We start from the raw sequence: 15,565 nt of genomic DNA, 5'->3' as shown, positions 1-15,565 counted from the left end.
TAATATTCAGCGAGATACCACCATCCAAATAAATTAAAGATCCATAATTTATGGAAACAATTTTAAAACTTATCAACAGTAATATAAATAGCCCTGATAGTTTCCCGGTAATTTAATTGAGCTCAAAGTATATTTCCTGTCGTGATAATTATTTGGAGGTCACAAGCCTCGAAATAATTATTTCATGACGATAAGCATTATCATAATATATTAATTGTTCTGTTCAAGGGCACTGCAAATCCATCATTCTCCAGTCTTCTCTATTTTCTGCCTTCCTCTTAGTCTCCGCATACGATCCATATATCTATCATCTGATATATACGCCTTCTTCCCCGAATTCTTCTCCCGTTCACCATTCCTCCCAGTTCATCCTTCAGAAGGCAGTTTCTTCTCGACCAGTGACCCAGCCAATTCGTTTTCCTCTTCCTGATTAGTTTCAGCATCATTCTTTCTTCACCCAGCTTCCCAACACATCTTTGTTTCTTACTCTGTCTGTCCATTTCACACGCTCCATATTTTCCATATCTACATTTCAAATGCTTCCAATCGCTTCTCTTCACTTCGTCGTAATGTCCATGTTTTTGCCCCATACAATGCTACACTCCACACAAAGAACTTCACTATGGTTATCGACAAAGCACTACGATCAGACAATGGAAGCTTAATACATCAGTATCAATAAGTTCACGAGATATAGGCCATTAGTAAAAACGTAGTCCAAGCAAGAGTTCACTCTGGTAGAAACTACATTTATGTAATGGAAGATCGTTGACCTCAATATATATTTTAACTGGATATTAGATGATGACTTATTATTAACATCTAAATTAATATTCCACGTAATACAATTGACAGGTTGTACGAGTCTAGGAAAAAGAGAATTTTTTCAAGAACATTAAAAAATATATAAATATTACCACTCGGAGAACGATAAATGGAAACAAGAATAACTTTAAAATTAGTAAGAACTATTGCACAAACTTCAAAGTGTTTCTCATGACAAAAATTATCAAGAGATGTTGATTGATATTTTATCTTCAAGATAAAAATTTACGCCCCCTTGTATAAAAGAACTCTGACAAAACAATGCAACACAGATATAACTTAGGATATGAACGTGTGTTTCTGGTACACTAATATTTGGAAACACAGAAAACTATATACTATCCTCCATTCAGGGCCATTTTCAGTTCATTAAGTTTTTTAATCAAACACTGAACATTAAAGGACAAGATTTTATATTTCGATTTTCGATTCACCCTTTGTTGAAAAGGTGAATTAACACTTGGGCCGGATATATTATTCGAGACTCTGGGTGAAAAAAAAGACTTTCGCCATAGATTGGGTTCAGCAGCTGCTCGAAAATTATTTTCGTAAACATCAATTTAAAATAAAGAATACAGAGTACAATTCCTCAAAGATAACTTTTCGACTACAATCTCGGGAAAGTCGGGATTCACTATTTCTTGTATGTGTTCAGGCTTTGAAGCAGGAGCAATTGTACAAACATGGCGCGACATAATAAAATTGTGAGTACACCTTGTAATGTAACCTTATTTCAAACAACATTATCTCTTTTATCCACAAATTTGGGACATTTATACTTGGAACTTTTACGTATCATAAAACATGAGTCCAAAATTCACTATGTGGAATATTCGAGATGGACGGGTTGTTAGTAGATGAATTGTTAACCTTCGTGGAATCCGTTCCAATTCCAGCAGTCTTGGAATCGCATTAAGATTTACTTCCCGAGCTCACTACTTTAGATTTACCAGTGGTACCACCGTGTAATGTTATTTCTGAAATAACGAGCGATGGGAAATCGTCAACTGAAACATTCACATTATACACTATCTACCAAAAAGTAATTGGGCACCCATGATTTTAGTTAATTTAGTATGTCATTTGACTCTTGTGGCCGGTATGTGTTGCAGTGAGCAAGAGAACCAGTTGAGAAATAGATGGCGCGTGGTGAGAGCTATCAGACTTTGATAAGGGCATAATTGTGGGCTGCCACCTCAGTGGACTGTCTAGCAGGGCAATAGCCGCTAAGGTAAACAGGCCCAAATCAACAGTAGCATTCGTCCTACGTAAGTGGAAGGTCGATGGACATTGTGACAATGGTGAACGTTCAGGGCGACCGAAAATTCTGATCAACAGAGATCGCAGAACCCTAAAACGTGAGATTATAAAGAACAGGACAGAACCAATGGCTACCATCAGACAGGAGTTTCAAGCAGCGACAAACGTGTCTGTTTCCATTGGAACATTGCGAACAGAGGCCCACCAACTTGGATATTACGTAAGAGCAGCAGCACATAAGCCGCATATCACGAAGACGAATAAAGCTCAGAGACTCAGCTGGTGTTTGGACCATCGAAACTGGACACTGGAGCAGTGGAAATCGGTTATGTGAAGTGACGAATCGAGATTCACATTATTTCGGTCTGATGGACGTGTATGGGTGTGGCGGCTACCAGGGGAACGGCTTCTACCAGAGCGTATAGTGCCTACCAGGAAATTTGGTGCCAGTGAAGTGATGGTATGGGGGTGTTTCTCGTACTACGGTGTGGGACCACTGGCGGTTGTTCGTGGCACAATGAACTCACAGGCATACTGTACAATTCTGGATAACTAAATGCTCTCAACACTGTGGCGTTTCTATGGAATGGACCCTTGTTACTTCCAGGATGACAATGCTAGGCCCCATGTTTCGGCGGCTACTATGCAGTGGTATGCAGACAATAATGTTCACCGGTTGCACTGTCCTGCACAGAGTTCTGATCTCAATCCCACTGAGCACCTTAGGGGCGAATTGGATCGGTGATTAAGGTCTCGGGAGATGCGGCCAACTTCCATTGTCCAACTGAGTGCCATCTTGCAAGAGGAATGGCGACGCATTCCAGTGGATATCCTACACAAACTAGTGGAGAGCATGCTTGACAGGGTGGTTGCTGTTACATCAACAAGAGGTGGTACCACGAGGTTCTAAAGTGGAAAAACAGTGCCCAATTACTTTCTGGTAGACAGTGTAATTTTTCTCACTTGACTCACTATTACATAATGAGGAGTCGGTAGTTTTTACGAGTGCAAAACGAATTTTAATACTCAAATCACTATTGAACAAGGCAGAGGCACCAACTATTACCGCCGCGTTTCAATCAATACTCTTTGTTAGAAACTCCACATGTTGATTAAGATGTTCTACGTTCATTAATTATAACAAATTTCTGTGTTAAAACGTAATGCAAAATACGGACGTTAATCTTACTATCATTGTCAGAAATTGCACTTAACACGTCACAAAATACATTGATATTCTCGGTTTTTGTGTCTTTTTTGTTATACATTAAACTGTTTTTTCATCAAAAGACATAGCATACTAAATAGCCAAAAATTGCATTACACAAGTCTACATCTGTGAACGTAAGTTTATCAAGAACTTGTGTTCAAAAGTTCACTTGTATGCCAAGGTATACAGCATACTAAAAATATGAAAGTTGTACTGTCATAATCTACCCACGTTTGTCAAGAAATTGCGTTCAATGAACTCTTTCAACTCTTAATGAAACACTTAAAACTACGGAACAAAAAAAAAACTGAAGTATTCACCCTAGTGTATAATAAAATTATCATTAATGACTTTAAATCCGTTTGGCGCATACAAATTAATCTGACAATTACACCACCAATCAATCTAATAGAGATTCAAATATAATTAAGTACAGAAAATTCAACTGTTAACGTGACATTCTGTGAAACATTAGGCGGAGGTTATGAGAATGTACATAGTTGTTATTGGTTTGGTTTACCGACGTATGGCATGTGATCCAACAGACAGTAGTCTAGTCAATTCTTTGCCGCACACACTGCTCCTTGATTCCCCATCACGTTGGATACGTTCACGCGTGTTGTTCACTTGTGTGATTTTGTAGAGTGGATTTTCGTGTGAGATAACGCAGGACATGGCTCGCTATTTCATGCCAGTAAAACAGTGTTTGTGTGCAAGACATATTATAAGTATGAATCGGCTCTTCGTGTCTCTACTAAGTTTATTGTGAAATTTCCGAAAACTCGACCGCCGACTATCCAGGTAAAACATAAGTTAGTGAATAAATTTGAGCATATGGGGTCGGTGTTGTTTAAGAAATACCCTACAAACAGACCACTTTTAACAGAGAGGGGCACCATTTTGTGGACACAGACGCTATTCTCGAACATTCGTTACAAAAATCGCTAAGATAAAATAGCTAGCAGACTGTCTGTATCATATGCAAAAAACGCAATCTTATCACTAGTGCCAAGTGTTTCGTCACATTGAACTACAAGTTTAGTTAACACATACCTATGCCGAGTAACGAACAATGCGACAAGAACCTAACTACTCATACAGGGCAGGTATAAACATGTACAGTCAGCTCACGATAAAACTAATGTATTTACTTACTTACAAATGACTTTTAAGAAACCCGGAGGTTCATTGCCGTTCTCAAATAAGCCAGCCATTGATCCCTATCCTGAGCAAGATTAATCCAGTCTCTACCATAAAATCCCACCTCCCTCAAATCCATTTTTATATTATCTTCCCATCCACGTCACGGCCTCGTCAAAGGTCTTTTTCCCTCCGGCCATCCAACTAACACTCTATTTGCATTTCTGGATTCACCCATACGTGCTACATGCCCTGCCCATCTCAAACGTCTGGATTTAATATTGCCGACTATGTCAGGTGAGGAATACAATGCTTGCAGTCCTACGCTTTTCAACTTTCTCATTCTCCTGTAACTTCATCCCTCTTAACCCCAAATACATTCCTAAGCACCTTATTCTCGAACACCCTTAATATAATATTTTGTTTAAATACATTTTGGTGTATGGTGTACAAAAATTTGTAATATTTTAGGTAATAGGTTAATTCTATTAGCCTAGATGTAATAAAAGTAATTCTGAATTACTTTATTTATACTATCTAAATAATCATTTTTTCAGGCACTTTATTTTTATTGTTTAAGACAATTTTACCTATATTGGTTTAGGTTATTGAATTTCTAATATATGTCTTGCTTATTTGTATTTGTTGGTAATTCGATTTTTTTGTAGTATAGAATATTATATAATAAATAAATTAATTATTTAAATAAAATAACCTAATTTACTAAATAGTAGGGTTATTTCTATTATAATAATTATATAAAACACAGACTATCCATAAATAATACAGCATTATTGTTAAATTATAATAATTACTTAACATCAATAATAGTAATAGTAATAGGCCTACACCCTACTGGTATATTAATCTACGAAATAATATTTTAGTAAATTAAGATTATTTTTATTTATAAAACATGCATAGAAAATGAGTTCATGTAGTAAATCATAACTGCAATAAAAACACTGCAAGACTTTCACAACAATAAAACTTTATAATCTCTCTTGAATTGAATCGGTTATTTCGAAAGCGTAATATGTGGCATTTTCGGGCGCGCATGTTACTTCTTTCAACAAGAGTGCTCTTTTGTATTTCCTATAACATATTATTGTTAAAAGTCATAAAATAAGCCACATATCATCTATAAAAATGAATAACAGAACGTACTTTTATTTTTATTAATGTAATATATGCTATTGAAATAGTTTGCGCAGAACTGTACATGTTACGTTTTCGAAATAACCTATATAAAAAGCAATGAATTTTACGTTTATGTTAGGCAGCATTTCTGTTTAAACTATTAAAAAGAATGACTAAGTACATTTCAAATATTTCAAACGAAAATATTCTCCTTCTTTTGGATAATCAATTATAGTATTTCGCCAAACTTCCTTAAATTTCACAAGGAGTTACTGGTGCATATACAGGGTGTATAAAAAATACGTGTACAAACTTCAGGCATGGGTTCCTTACACCAAAAGAAGGAAAAAAGTTCATATGAACATATGTCCCATAATCCTTTGTTTCCCCGTTATTCATTTATTACTAAAAGTTTGCGTTCAACGGCCTTCGAGGTCCAACCTCAAAACTTCATTTCTTTATGCACTCATTCATAGAAGGCTGTGACTCGTTGCATCAGAAATGGACTGCAGATGGCGAAGTGTTGCCATGGAGACTTGTTTACATGTGTCATTTGTCATTAGTCTGTCTTCAACGTTGCAATTGTGAACGTGGAGTGAGTTAACGTGTTTCGTTCAACCATGGCAGGACGATATTCATTTCGTGAGCAGGCTGACATCATTTTTATGTATGGTCGCGCGAATGGTAATGGACGCGAGGCTGTACGGCTGTATCAGATGGCGTTTCCAGACCGAAGACAACCGAATCATCAAACCTTTGTTGCTGTGTATCGTCGCGTTGCTGAGACAGGAACCGTTGCACCACAGACTGGTGATCGAGGAAGACCAAAAGTTGTTCGTACGCCGAACCTCGAAGAAGACATTTTACACTGTGCCGAAGACGATCCAGGTATCAGTACAAGACAATTGGCTGTGGCAACTGGTACATCACACATTACAGCATGGAGGGTACCTCACGAGCAGCTCTTGTATCCGTATCATATGCAACGTGTGCAGGGCCTTTCGCCTGCCGATTATCCACCACGGGAGAACTTTTGCCGATGGTTTCTAGCACAAATAACCAATCCATTGTTTGTCTCATCAGTTTTGTTTACACACGAGGCAACGTTAGGCAGAGATGGAATTACCAATTTCCACAATGAACACGTATGGGCAGATCGTAATTCTCGTGCTGTATTTCAGGCTAGACATCAGCAACAATTTAGGATTAATGTGTGGGCTGGAATTGTAGGTGACTGTCTGGTAGGTCCATACGTTCTACCAGCACGTCTTACAGGTGCTATCTACAGGGACTTTATCCAAAACACTCTTCCAGAATTACTGCACGAAGATGTGCCTCTGAACATAAGACATAACATGTGGTTCATGCATGATGGGGCTCCAGCACATTTTAGTCGCCTTGTTCGAGATACACTGACTGGTGTCTACCATGACAGATGGATAGGCAGAGGAGGACCAGTTCAATGGCCAGCACGTTCTTCCGACCTCAATCCTTTGATTTTTATCTTTGGGGGCACCTTAAGCAATTGGTTTATAGAGCAGACATCCCGGATCAAGAAACTCTTCATCGACGTGTCATGGAAGCTTGCGAAACCATTCGACATCATCCCGGAGTATTTGAAAGGGTGCGACAGTCCATGATTCGACGAGTGCATGCATGTCTAGAAGCAAGAGGAGGACATTTCGAGCATTGGTTATGAGTTTTGTGTGTTGGCACATTATAAGTGTACCAATGTGTTGAACAGTTCCTAACGGGGAAACAAAGAATTATGGGACATATGTTCATATGAACTTTTTTCCTTCTTTTGGTGTAAGGAACACATGCCTGAAGTTTGTACACGTATTTTTGATACACCCTGTATAAAATGTGACACATGGTATGTATAGGCCTGATCTTCGTCCACCAAAACATGCCAATTTTACTAATGCTGTTTCAATTTTTTATACAGGTAATTTTAAATCAGACTAATATCGACAAACACAATGGAAGGAGTCCATAATCGTACCTATTTTTAAGAAGAGGAACAAGCCTAACTGTAGTAACTTCCGAGAAATATCACTTTTGTTGACGTCGTACAAAATTTTGTCGAATATCCTTTTGAGAAGATTAACTCCATATGTAGATGAAATTATTGGGGATCATCAGTGTGGTTTTAGGCGTAATAGATCGACTATTGATCAGATTTTTGTATTCTACAAATATTGGAGAAAAAATGGGAGTATAAGGGTACAGTACATCAGTTATTCATAGATTTCAAAAAGGATTATGACTCTGTTAAGAGAGAAGTTTTATATAATATTCTTATTGAATTTGGTATTCCCAAGAAACTAGTTCGATTAATTAAAATGTGTCTTAGTGAAACTTACAGCAGAGTCCGTATAGGCCAGTTTCTATCTGATGCTTTTCCAAATTCACTGCGGGCTAAAGCAGGGAGATGCACTATCACCTTAACTTTTTAACTTCGCTCTAGAATATGCCATTAGGAAAGTTCAGGATAACACAGGGGGTTTGGAATTGAACGGGTTACATCAGCTTCTTGTCTATGCGGATGCCGTGAATATGTTAGGAGAAAATCCACAAACGATTAGGGGAAACGCGGAAATTCTAGTTGAAGCAAGTAAAGCGATTAGGTTGGAAATAAATCCCGAAAAGACAAAGTATATGATTGTGTCTCGTGACCAGAATATAGTACGAAATGGAACTATAAAAATTGGAGATTTATCCTTCGAAGGGGTGGAAAAATTCAAATATATTGGAGCAACAGTAACAAACATAATTGACACTCGGGAGGAAATTAAACGCAGAATAAATATGGGAAATGCGTGTTATTATTCGGTTGAGAAGCTTTTGTCATATAGTCTTCTGTCAAAAAATCTGAAAGTTGGAATTTATAAAACAGTTATATTACCGGTTCTTCTGAATGGCTGTGAAACTTGGATCGTCACTTTGAGAGAGGAACAGAGATTGAGGGTTTTTGAGAATAAGGTTCTTAGGAAAATATTTGGGGCTAAGAGGGATGAAGTTACAGGAGAATGGAGAAAGTTACACAACACAGAGATGCACGCATTGTATACTTCACCTGACATAATTAGGACCATAAAATCCAGACGTTTGAGATGGGCAGGACATGTAGCACGTATGGGCGAATCCAGAAATGCATATAGAGTGTTAGTTGGGAGGCCGGAGGGCAAAAGACCTTTGGGGAGCCTGAGACGTAGATGGGAAGATAATATTAAAATGGATTTGAGGGAGGTGGGATATGATGGTAGAGACTGGATTAATCTTGCTAAGGATAGGAACCAATGGCGGGCTTATGTGAGGGCGGCAATGAACCTCCGGGTTTCTTAAAAGCCAGTAAATAAGAAAGTAAGTAAGTAAGTAAGTAATATCGACAAACTAATTATATTTCCATCCGTGACCTCTTACTAGTATCTCAGAGCCGACTATACCGAACGTTCTGTGTGCATATGCTATTTTATCAGCATCAGCACATCTAACCTGTTTTCTTCACTCGGTGACCAAACACTGGCCTTTGCTTATCATTATGCACCAGTTCATACTCTAAAATAAGGCGATCCTTCTTTGCGAGTGAGTAGTGCAATTGCTTTGAGAAACTCAAAGATAATATTAAGTTATAAATTACAAGAATTTCAATGAAACACTCGCGAGAGTGAAGAACATACCACTACAAGATACGCAAATTTAGATAAACAATGGCAGTCTATATTAATGATTCGTGAGTACGAAATGAGGGTTACTGGATTCGCGACAGCAACAAATTTAAATTTTACAGTTCCATTTTGATATGATCATTTTCGTCAAATTTAAATATTTTTGAGCACCTTTGAGAATACAAAATTCTGTGATAATCTGAAGGTTCGAGAACTGAGCTGTGAGAGGAATGCTGCAGAATCTCTCAGTCCAAGCTGTCAAGCATTGTACCATTAGACGTGGTACGGGCGAAGTGAGGACATGGCTACCCTGAAGAAAACTAATCTTCCTTCTTTGTACTCGACGTTGTCTGACTTCGCGTCTGTTCTTAGAAAATAAGCTTCATACATGCCATTCACAATACCACGACTGTCTTCTACATATCACTTGACTAACGTCCCCGAACAAAACAGTCATTATTACTTCGTCTGCAAATACTTAAATTTATATTATTTCACAGATAAGAATGAAATCCTTCACTCAATGCTCTGTCCCCTGTATACTGACGTTTCATCACACGTCAAAATTATTTTCGGAAACTCGTCTCTTCAACGAAATAACAATTCTTGGATGACAGAATGGCCTAAGATTCATTTTTATGTTCTCATTTGTAAGCTGTTTCGTGACTCATACATATCACATTTTGTGATAGTTCATAAAGTCATGAATAATTAATAGGGCTATTTTATAGTTCTGCTTCCAAATTCGTTTTATCATCCAATCCAGTAAAATAGGCTACATTTTGGAAAATATTGAATACGTTTCTGTTGAGAACTTGGAAAATCGATTTTACTAAGTTTAACTCTACAAGACATATAACAAATTGTGTTTCATTTATGAATCCAGTACTTTAAATTATTGGTGAGTGTACACTTCTTCAAATTGGATTATTCTATTACAGTATATTTAAATTTTCATTTCTGATATTATTTGTTATAGATTTCCACTTGCTTATTCACTAACTTATTTCTTTAGGTCTATATGTTTCTTCACCTATATCTCGTTATTAATATTACTACCTATATATCTGTCTGTCTGTCTGTCTGTCTCTCTGTCTATTTCGCTTTATGTCACATATTCCATATTACTTTGATGTAAGGAAATATGTTTCAAACCGGAATTTTAAGGTATGATATACAGAGCAAGATTATTCAAGGGATTATAATGTTCCACTGTCTTATGCACGCTAAATTATAAGCTTCTTTTTTACATACTACTGTTCATGTATCATGACTGTAGTATCAGTCTCACTGCGTGTGTGTGTGTGTGTTTTTTTAAGAAAGAGTTGACCCCAAAATGTTTGCATATTTTTTTTATGCCTTCAGGACTCCGAACAACAAATGGTATGCTACATAGGTGTTATATGCAGACTAAATTTTCTCTGTATGAACTGTTTAGTTGAAGATGTTTCCTAAAATGATAATGTGTAGTTACTAATATAGCGACTGTTTGCTTACAGAACAAATACAAAGAGCTTGATTTTGTTAATAAGTTTTTTTCTTTTCAGGATGCGTTTGACACTCGATTAAAAGCATTTCACATCATAAATGCGCCTTCTTATGCTGAAGTTTTCATATGGATATTAAAAGTTGTTTTAAGCCCCAAACTCACTTCAAGGGTACGTATTTTCTTACTAAAGTAGGTGTTATAATTATGATTCTTTAATAAATATATCACCTAAGATCCAACAAAAGCCAAATTTACATTAAATTACCAAACAATTAATCATATAAATCATTTTAATTCTCTACTTTTCAAAATAGAAGTGACAGAAACTTGGAACGTAAATTTTAATAATATTGAGAAACACAGATTGTTCTTTATAAATTCACATAATTAAGTGCAAAATCAACATTGGATTTTAATTAACACATAAATATAAGACATTTCGGAATAGTGTAAATTATGAAAATCTAGCTTTCAGGTAAAGCTCTCTGTGAAGCAGACTTGTATAAATTCAAAGGAAAAATTGTTCCGGGCCGGGTATGGATCACGATACCTTTTCTTTAGCGCAGCATCGCCCTACCGACTGAGCTATCCAGGAACTTCACCCGACACAGTCTGAATTTTTTCTTTTATATCCACATAACTCTTGTGGGTTGACAAGATGCCAGAAAACCACACAAACTCTGTATGACTTGAAATTGTTTTCTGTTAACGTACCTACAGTAATGTACAGTTCCCCAAGAAAAGAATGAGACGATTGAATATTCCTAAGTCTCAGATGTAAGACACTACGCATGATCGGAGACCAGAGCACTGATACACAAGATAACGAATAATGAGTTACTTAAATTCAAGTCATTTGGTTTGTTACTAGCATCGTTCCGAAATGCACTTCAAAAACTGCAAAAAAATATGGTAATATGACGTAAATAATAGATAAATATATACATAAATCGTGTAGTTAAATCCACATTGGACCGTCATGACTAGATCGACACTCCTCACAGAAAAGAAAACTTTCGTGTCGTTTCAATAACTCAGGCGCTAGGACTTCTGCGTGTTGTATGAAAGAGAATGGGTTTGGTTCTTAGTCTATACCAACAATTTTTTTTGTCTTAATAACGTTGAAATAGAGTTTTAAAAAGTCCTGCGATTAAATGTTAATGATCACAGACAATATAAAATTACAAATTATAATATTATAAACGTTAATCTGATGAAAGTATTTACACCATTGGTATATATATATATATATATATATATATATATATATATATATATATATATATATATATGAAAGGATGAGAGCCATTGTGGGCCAAGTGCCATTTTCATGAAACTGAGAAAAATTGAGGTAAAGCTAAATACATAAAATAATTCATTGAATGCATATTAATAAGTAATTATTAATTTAATATATAAAAAAAAGTTGATGAAATTATATATATATGACATAAAAAGGAAAAATATATATTTTGCACTAATTATAACATCATGAAATTACAAGTATTTCAAAGTCTTGGAGTTGGCCCACTATGGCACTACATTTATCTTGTCTAAACAAAAATTTGCTAATGGGCTATCTCCAAAAGCTGTCTCAGTGCCTACTTTTCCATTTATAAATTGTGGAAAAACTGCTTCTAACTCATTTAGAGAATAACAAAATTTTCATTGGTTTAGTTGATTTGCACCTGAGCCATTTATTTTTCATCCATTGGACCTTGTTACCATCTGTAGTGTCTTTGCACACCAAATATTTGTATTTTGCAATATCTTTGATATTAAGAAATTTTTACTCTTCCATTTCCTTTACCACAAAGGCTTTCCTTTCTCCTAGTGTTGCATTGAGGTATATGTACACCCACAAAACGCAAAAAATGATGAAAAAGTAGAATTTTCAAAATATAACTATTTTAATAGAGAATTTTCTCCCCTTTAATTTGATATAAGAATTTTCGATTTAAGCCTTATGGTTTTTCAGATAATTCCCATTTTCCAAAATTCTGCGTCATCAGCCATGGTCCCTTCTACGAAGCTCACTTCAAAAGTAAGGCACAACATTGTTTAAAATTTATTTTTTATTCTAAAACTTTGCAATTTATGGAGGTCATAGATACAACCTTCCTCCTTGTATTCAAATTTAATTTAAGTCGTTCCCATGAGTGGCGCCAGAGAGTAGCTCAGACGTGTTCGTTCAGACTTTTATCGTGCAGGTATACAGGCCCTCATTCCAAGGTGGCGTAAGGCAGTTGAAAGGTGCGGGGATTATGTGGAAAAGTGACGTATTGTTCCTGAAGGATGTATCTACATTCTATGAAAATAGCAAAGCTGTAGGATAAAAATGTAATTTTTAAATAAATATTGTGGATTACTTTTGGAGTGATCCTCGTAGCTGTCAATCCCCTCGTCCAGCATTGCTTGTAAAATAAACTTCTTTCTAGTCCCAAATTAAATGTATAGATATCAGGGCATGATCATTAGATTGAAAACACATTTTCACATAATGAAGTAATTTATAATCTTTTACTGTTTGTCATAAAACTGCAAATCTGTGTGTCAGTGATATTGTACGTCATTTTAATAAGAGTCCAAAAGGAGAACTTAAAATTCTGAGGAGAATGGGCATAAACCTTGGTACAAGCACCATCGCAGGATTTTTTGCATCAATGGAAAATAAGGACAAAAATCCCAAAAAAACATTCAACACCTGAAGTTAAAACAAGGAGGAGGTATTTGAGAGGCAGAAAGAAGCTGAAACAGGACCGACATAAAGCTGCTTAAGGGGTGACATATGATGATGCAGTCTTCTAGTCTCTGAAAGTTTGTCGTTCATTTCCTGTAAATAGTAATTTTAGAATATTTAATTCTTTTAAACATGATATCTCAGTCAAATATGGTGATACCAAGACGATATTGGTGTCATTTTGAAGCTTGATATGTCCCCTAGTGCCTTACAATGAGTAAAATAACATTAATGTAGTTAATAATTATCTATGGACTTTTTCCATGATGTATGCAACGTAAAATATTATTGTAAGTTACATATATGATAATATTTAATTAATGTAAATGAAAATAAAAAATAGCTCTATGTCAGGCACTAAAGAATAGTTTTAGCTATAAAACAGTGAAAAAAATGTGGCTCTATCTTGTTGACTTCATCTTCTTTCTGGTACCATTCTCAATTGCATAAAAATTTTACAGAGCAAAATTATGCAAAGCAAAATTTTTGTATGCAAAGTGTACATATACCTTAAACACACATAATCGTCTAGGATAAAGAGATTTTCGGATTTGCGTTTTGCTGACTCAATAATGCTGAAGTCCCTGTCATTAGGGAGGAAAGAATGCTCAAATTCTAGAAATTTATGGTCTATTTCTTAAAATGTGAATGATGGACAATGGAGGCTAAAAATGAAGATATATAGGGCAAATTAGGGTCTGTTGGACAGTCAGGCATGTTGGACACTTTGTACTTTAACGTGTTACCTCGCCACTTGTGGCTACTTCCGTCATTGACTTCTAGCAAAATGTGATGCCCACAAGTGGCGAGGTAACACGTTAAAGTACGAAGTGTCCAACATGCCCGACTGTCCAACAGACCCTACTTTACCCTATTGGTTTCTATTTTGTCCTTCACACGTTATTTGAATATATTATTAAGTGATTTGTTCCAGTATTTACAGTTTTAAGGTATGACAATAGATATGATCCCACTTCAGATGCCCCCCTCTGAGCAGTGTTTTCTCTCCACAAATAGCTTAATATCATGTTCACAGTCATGCACTCCAACGTTTTATATGCAAACTGAAGAACATCGTTTTGCATACTCGGATATTAGTGTCAACTTAAAAATAAAAATTGATGTTTACCATAGGTACATCTAGGATACTTTTATAGAAATAACAATTTAAACTTCTTTCTTGGTCCAAAAATTCGCCTTGTTTATATAATTTTCTAAATTGAATGAAATTCGATTTATTAAATCATTTATTTTTTCATTTCATTATAAATTAATACATACTCTAACGAAGTTAGGCAAAATTGTACAGTACACCGCTAGATTAATGAAATTTTAATAGCTCACAAATAAGGTGTTCATATTAAAAGAGACATTATTTAAATAAGTACCTTGTTTATGAATATACTGAAAACATAATTTTTGAAGTTATGCTAAGTACTTTTAACTTAATAAGATATATCCGTGAATGCTATTCATGACTACCTTCTACATCAGTAGATCCTCTGTGCCTCTTTATATTTATTACATGAACCATTCCTGCAAGATCTTCATTTGCTGGTCAAAATTACTTATTGACGAGAATGTATCATGCACATGTGCTCGATCATTTTCATTATCCCAACTTTCGACACAACATAATCCACATTTGCAGTCTTTGTCAGTGTACATTTTCGCAGACACAGGATTTCCACTTGCATTTACATACTGTTGACCACTATTTATTTTCCTGTTTCGTACATTCATTTCCCACTCATCAGTTTTCCACACGCTTCCTAGATTTCACCTTAGTCGAGTTATTTTCTTCCACTTCGCCTGTCATGTTCTACATCAAGTCCCATGGCAAGAAGTAGCAGCTTTCGTTGGACGTTTGGATATGGCCGACTCTGCTTCTCAAAAGAACTGGCATTTGCTTGAGAGAGTATTTTTGTTGCTTTAATTATTTCATAACGTGAGGGATTTGGACCAAATGTTGCTGTCTGTTAAGTACGTGAGTCAGCAGGCAATCAAAATATAAAATAAGCTTCAAAACTCTGAAAATGAATTTGGCCCAATATGGCTCTCAGCCCTTCATATATTTATATTTATATACA

General features: G+C 35.8%; 1 protein-coding gene across 1 annotated transcript in view; it reads left to right on the top strand.

Annotated features, from left to right (window-relative positions):
• The window catches only part of LOC138711873 (alpha-tocopherol transfer protein-like), a 59,543-nt gene that overhangs the window by 21,042 nt on the left and 22,936 nt on the right, over positions 1-15,565 (top strand). The window contains exon 5 of the mRNA XM_069843136.1: positions 10,794-10,904. Coding sequence (XP_069699237.1) covers positions 10,794-10,904 — 111 coding nt within the window. The remainder of the gene's footprint in view (positions 1-10,793; positions 10,905-15,565) is intronic.

This window comes from Periplaneta americana, chromosome 13, assembly GCF_040183065.1.
Source record: "Periplaneta americana isolate PAMFEO1 chromosome 13, P.americana_PAMFEO1_priV1, whole genome shotgun sequence".
In the NCBI taxonomy this organism is placed as follows: Eukaryota; Metazoa; Arthropoda; class Insecta; order Blattodea; family Blattidae; genus Periplaneta; species Periplaneta americana.
The sequence above is the reverse complement of the archived record's forward strand: the minus strand, read 5'-3'. Positions and strand labels throughout refer to the sequence as shown.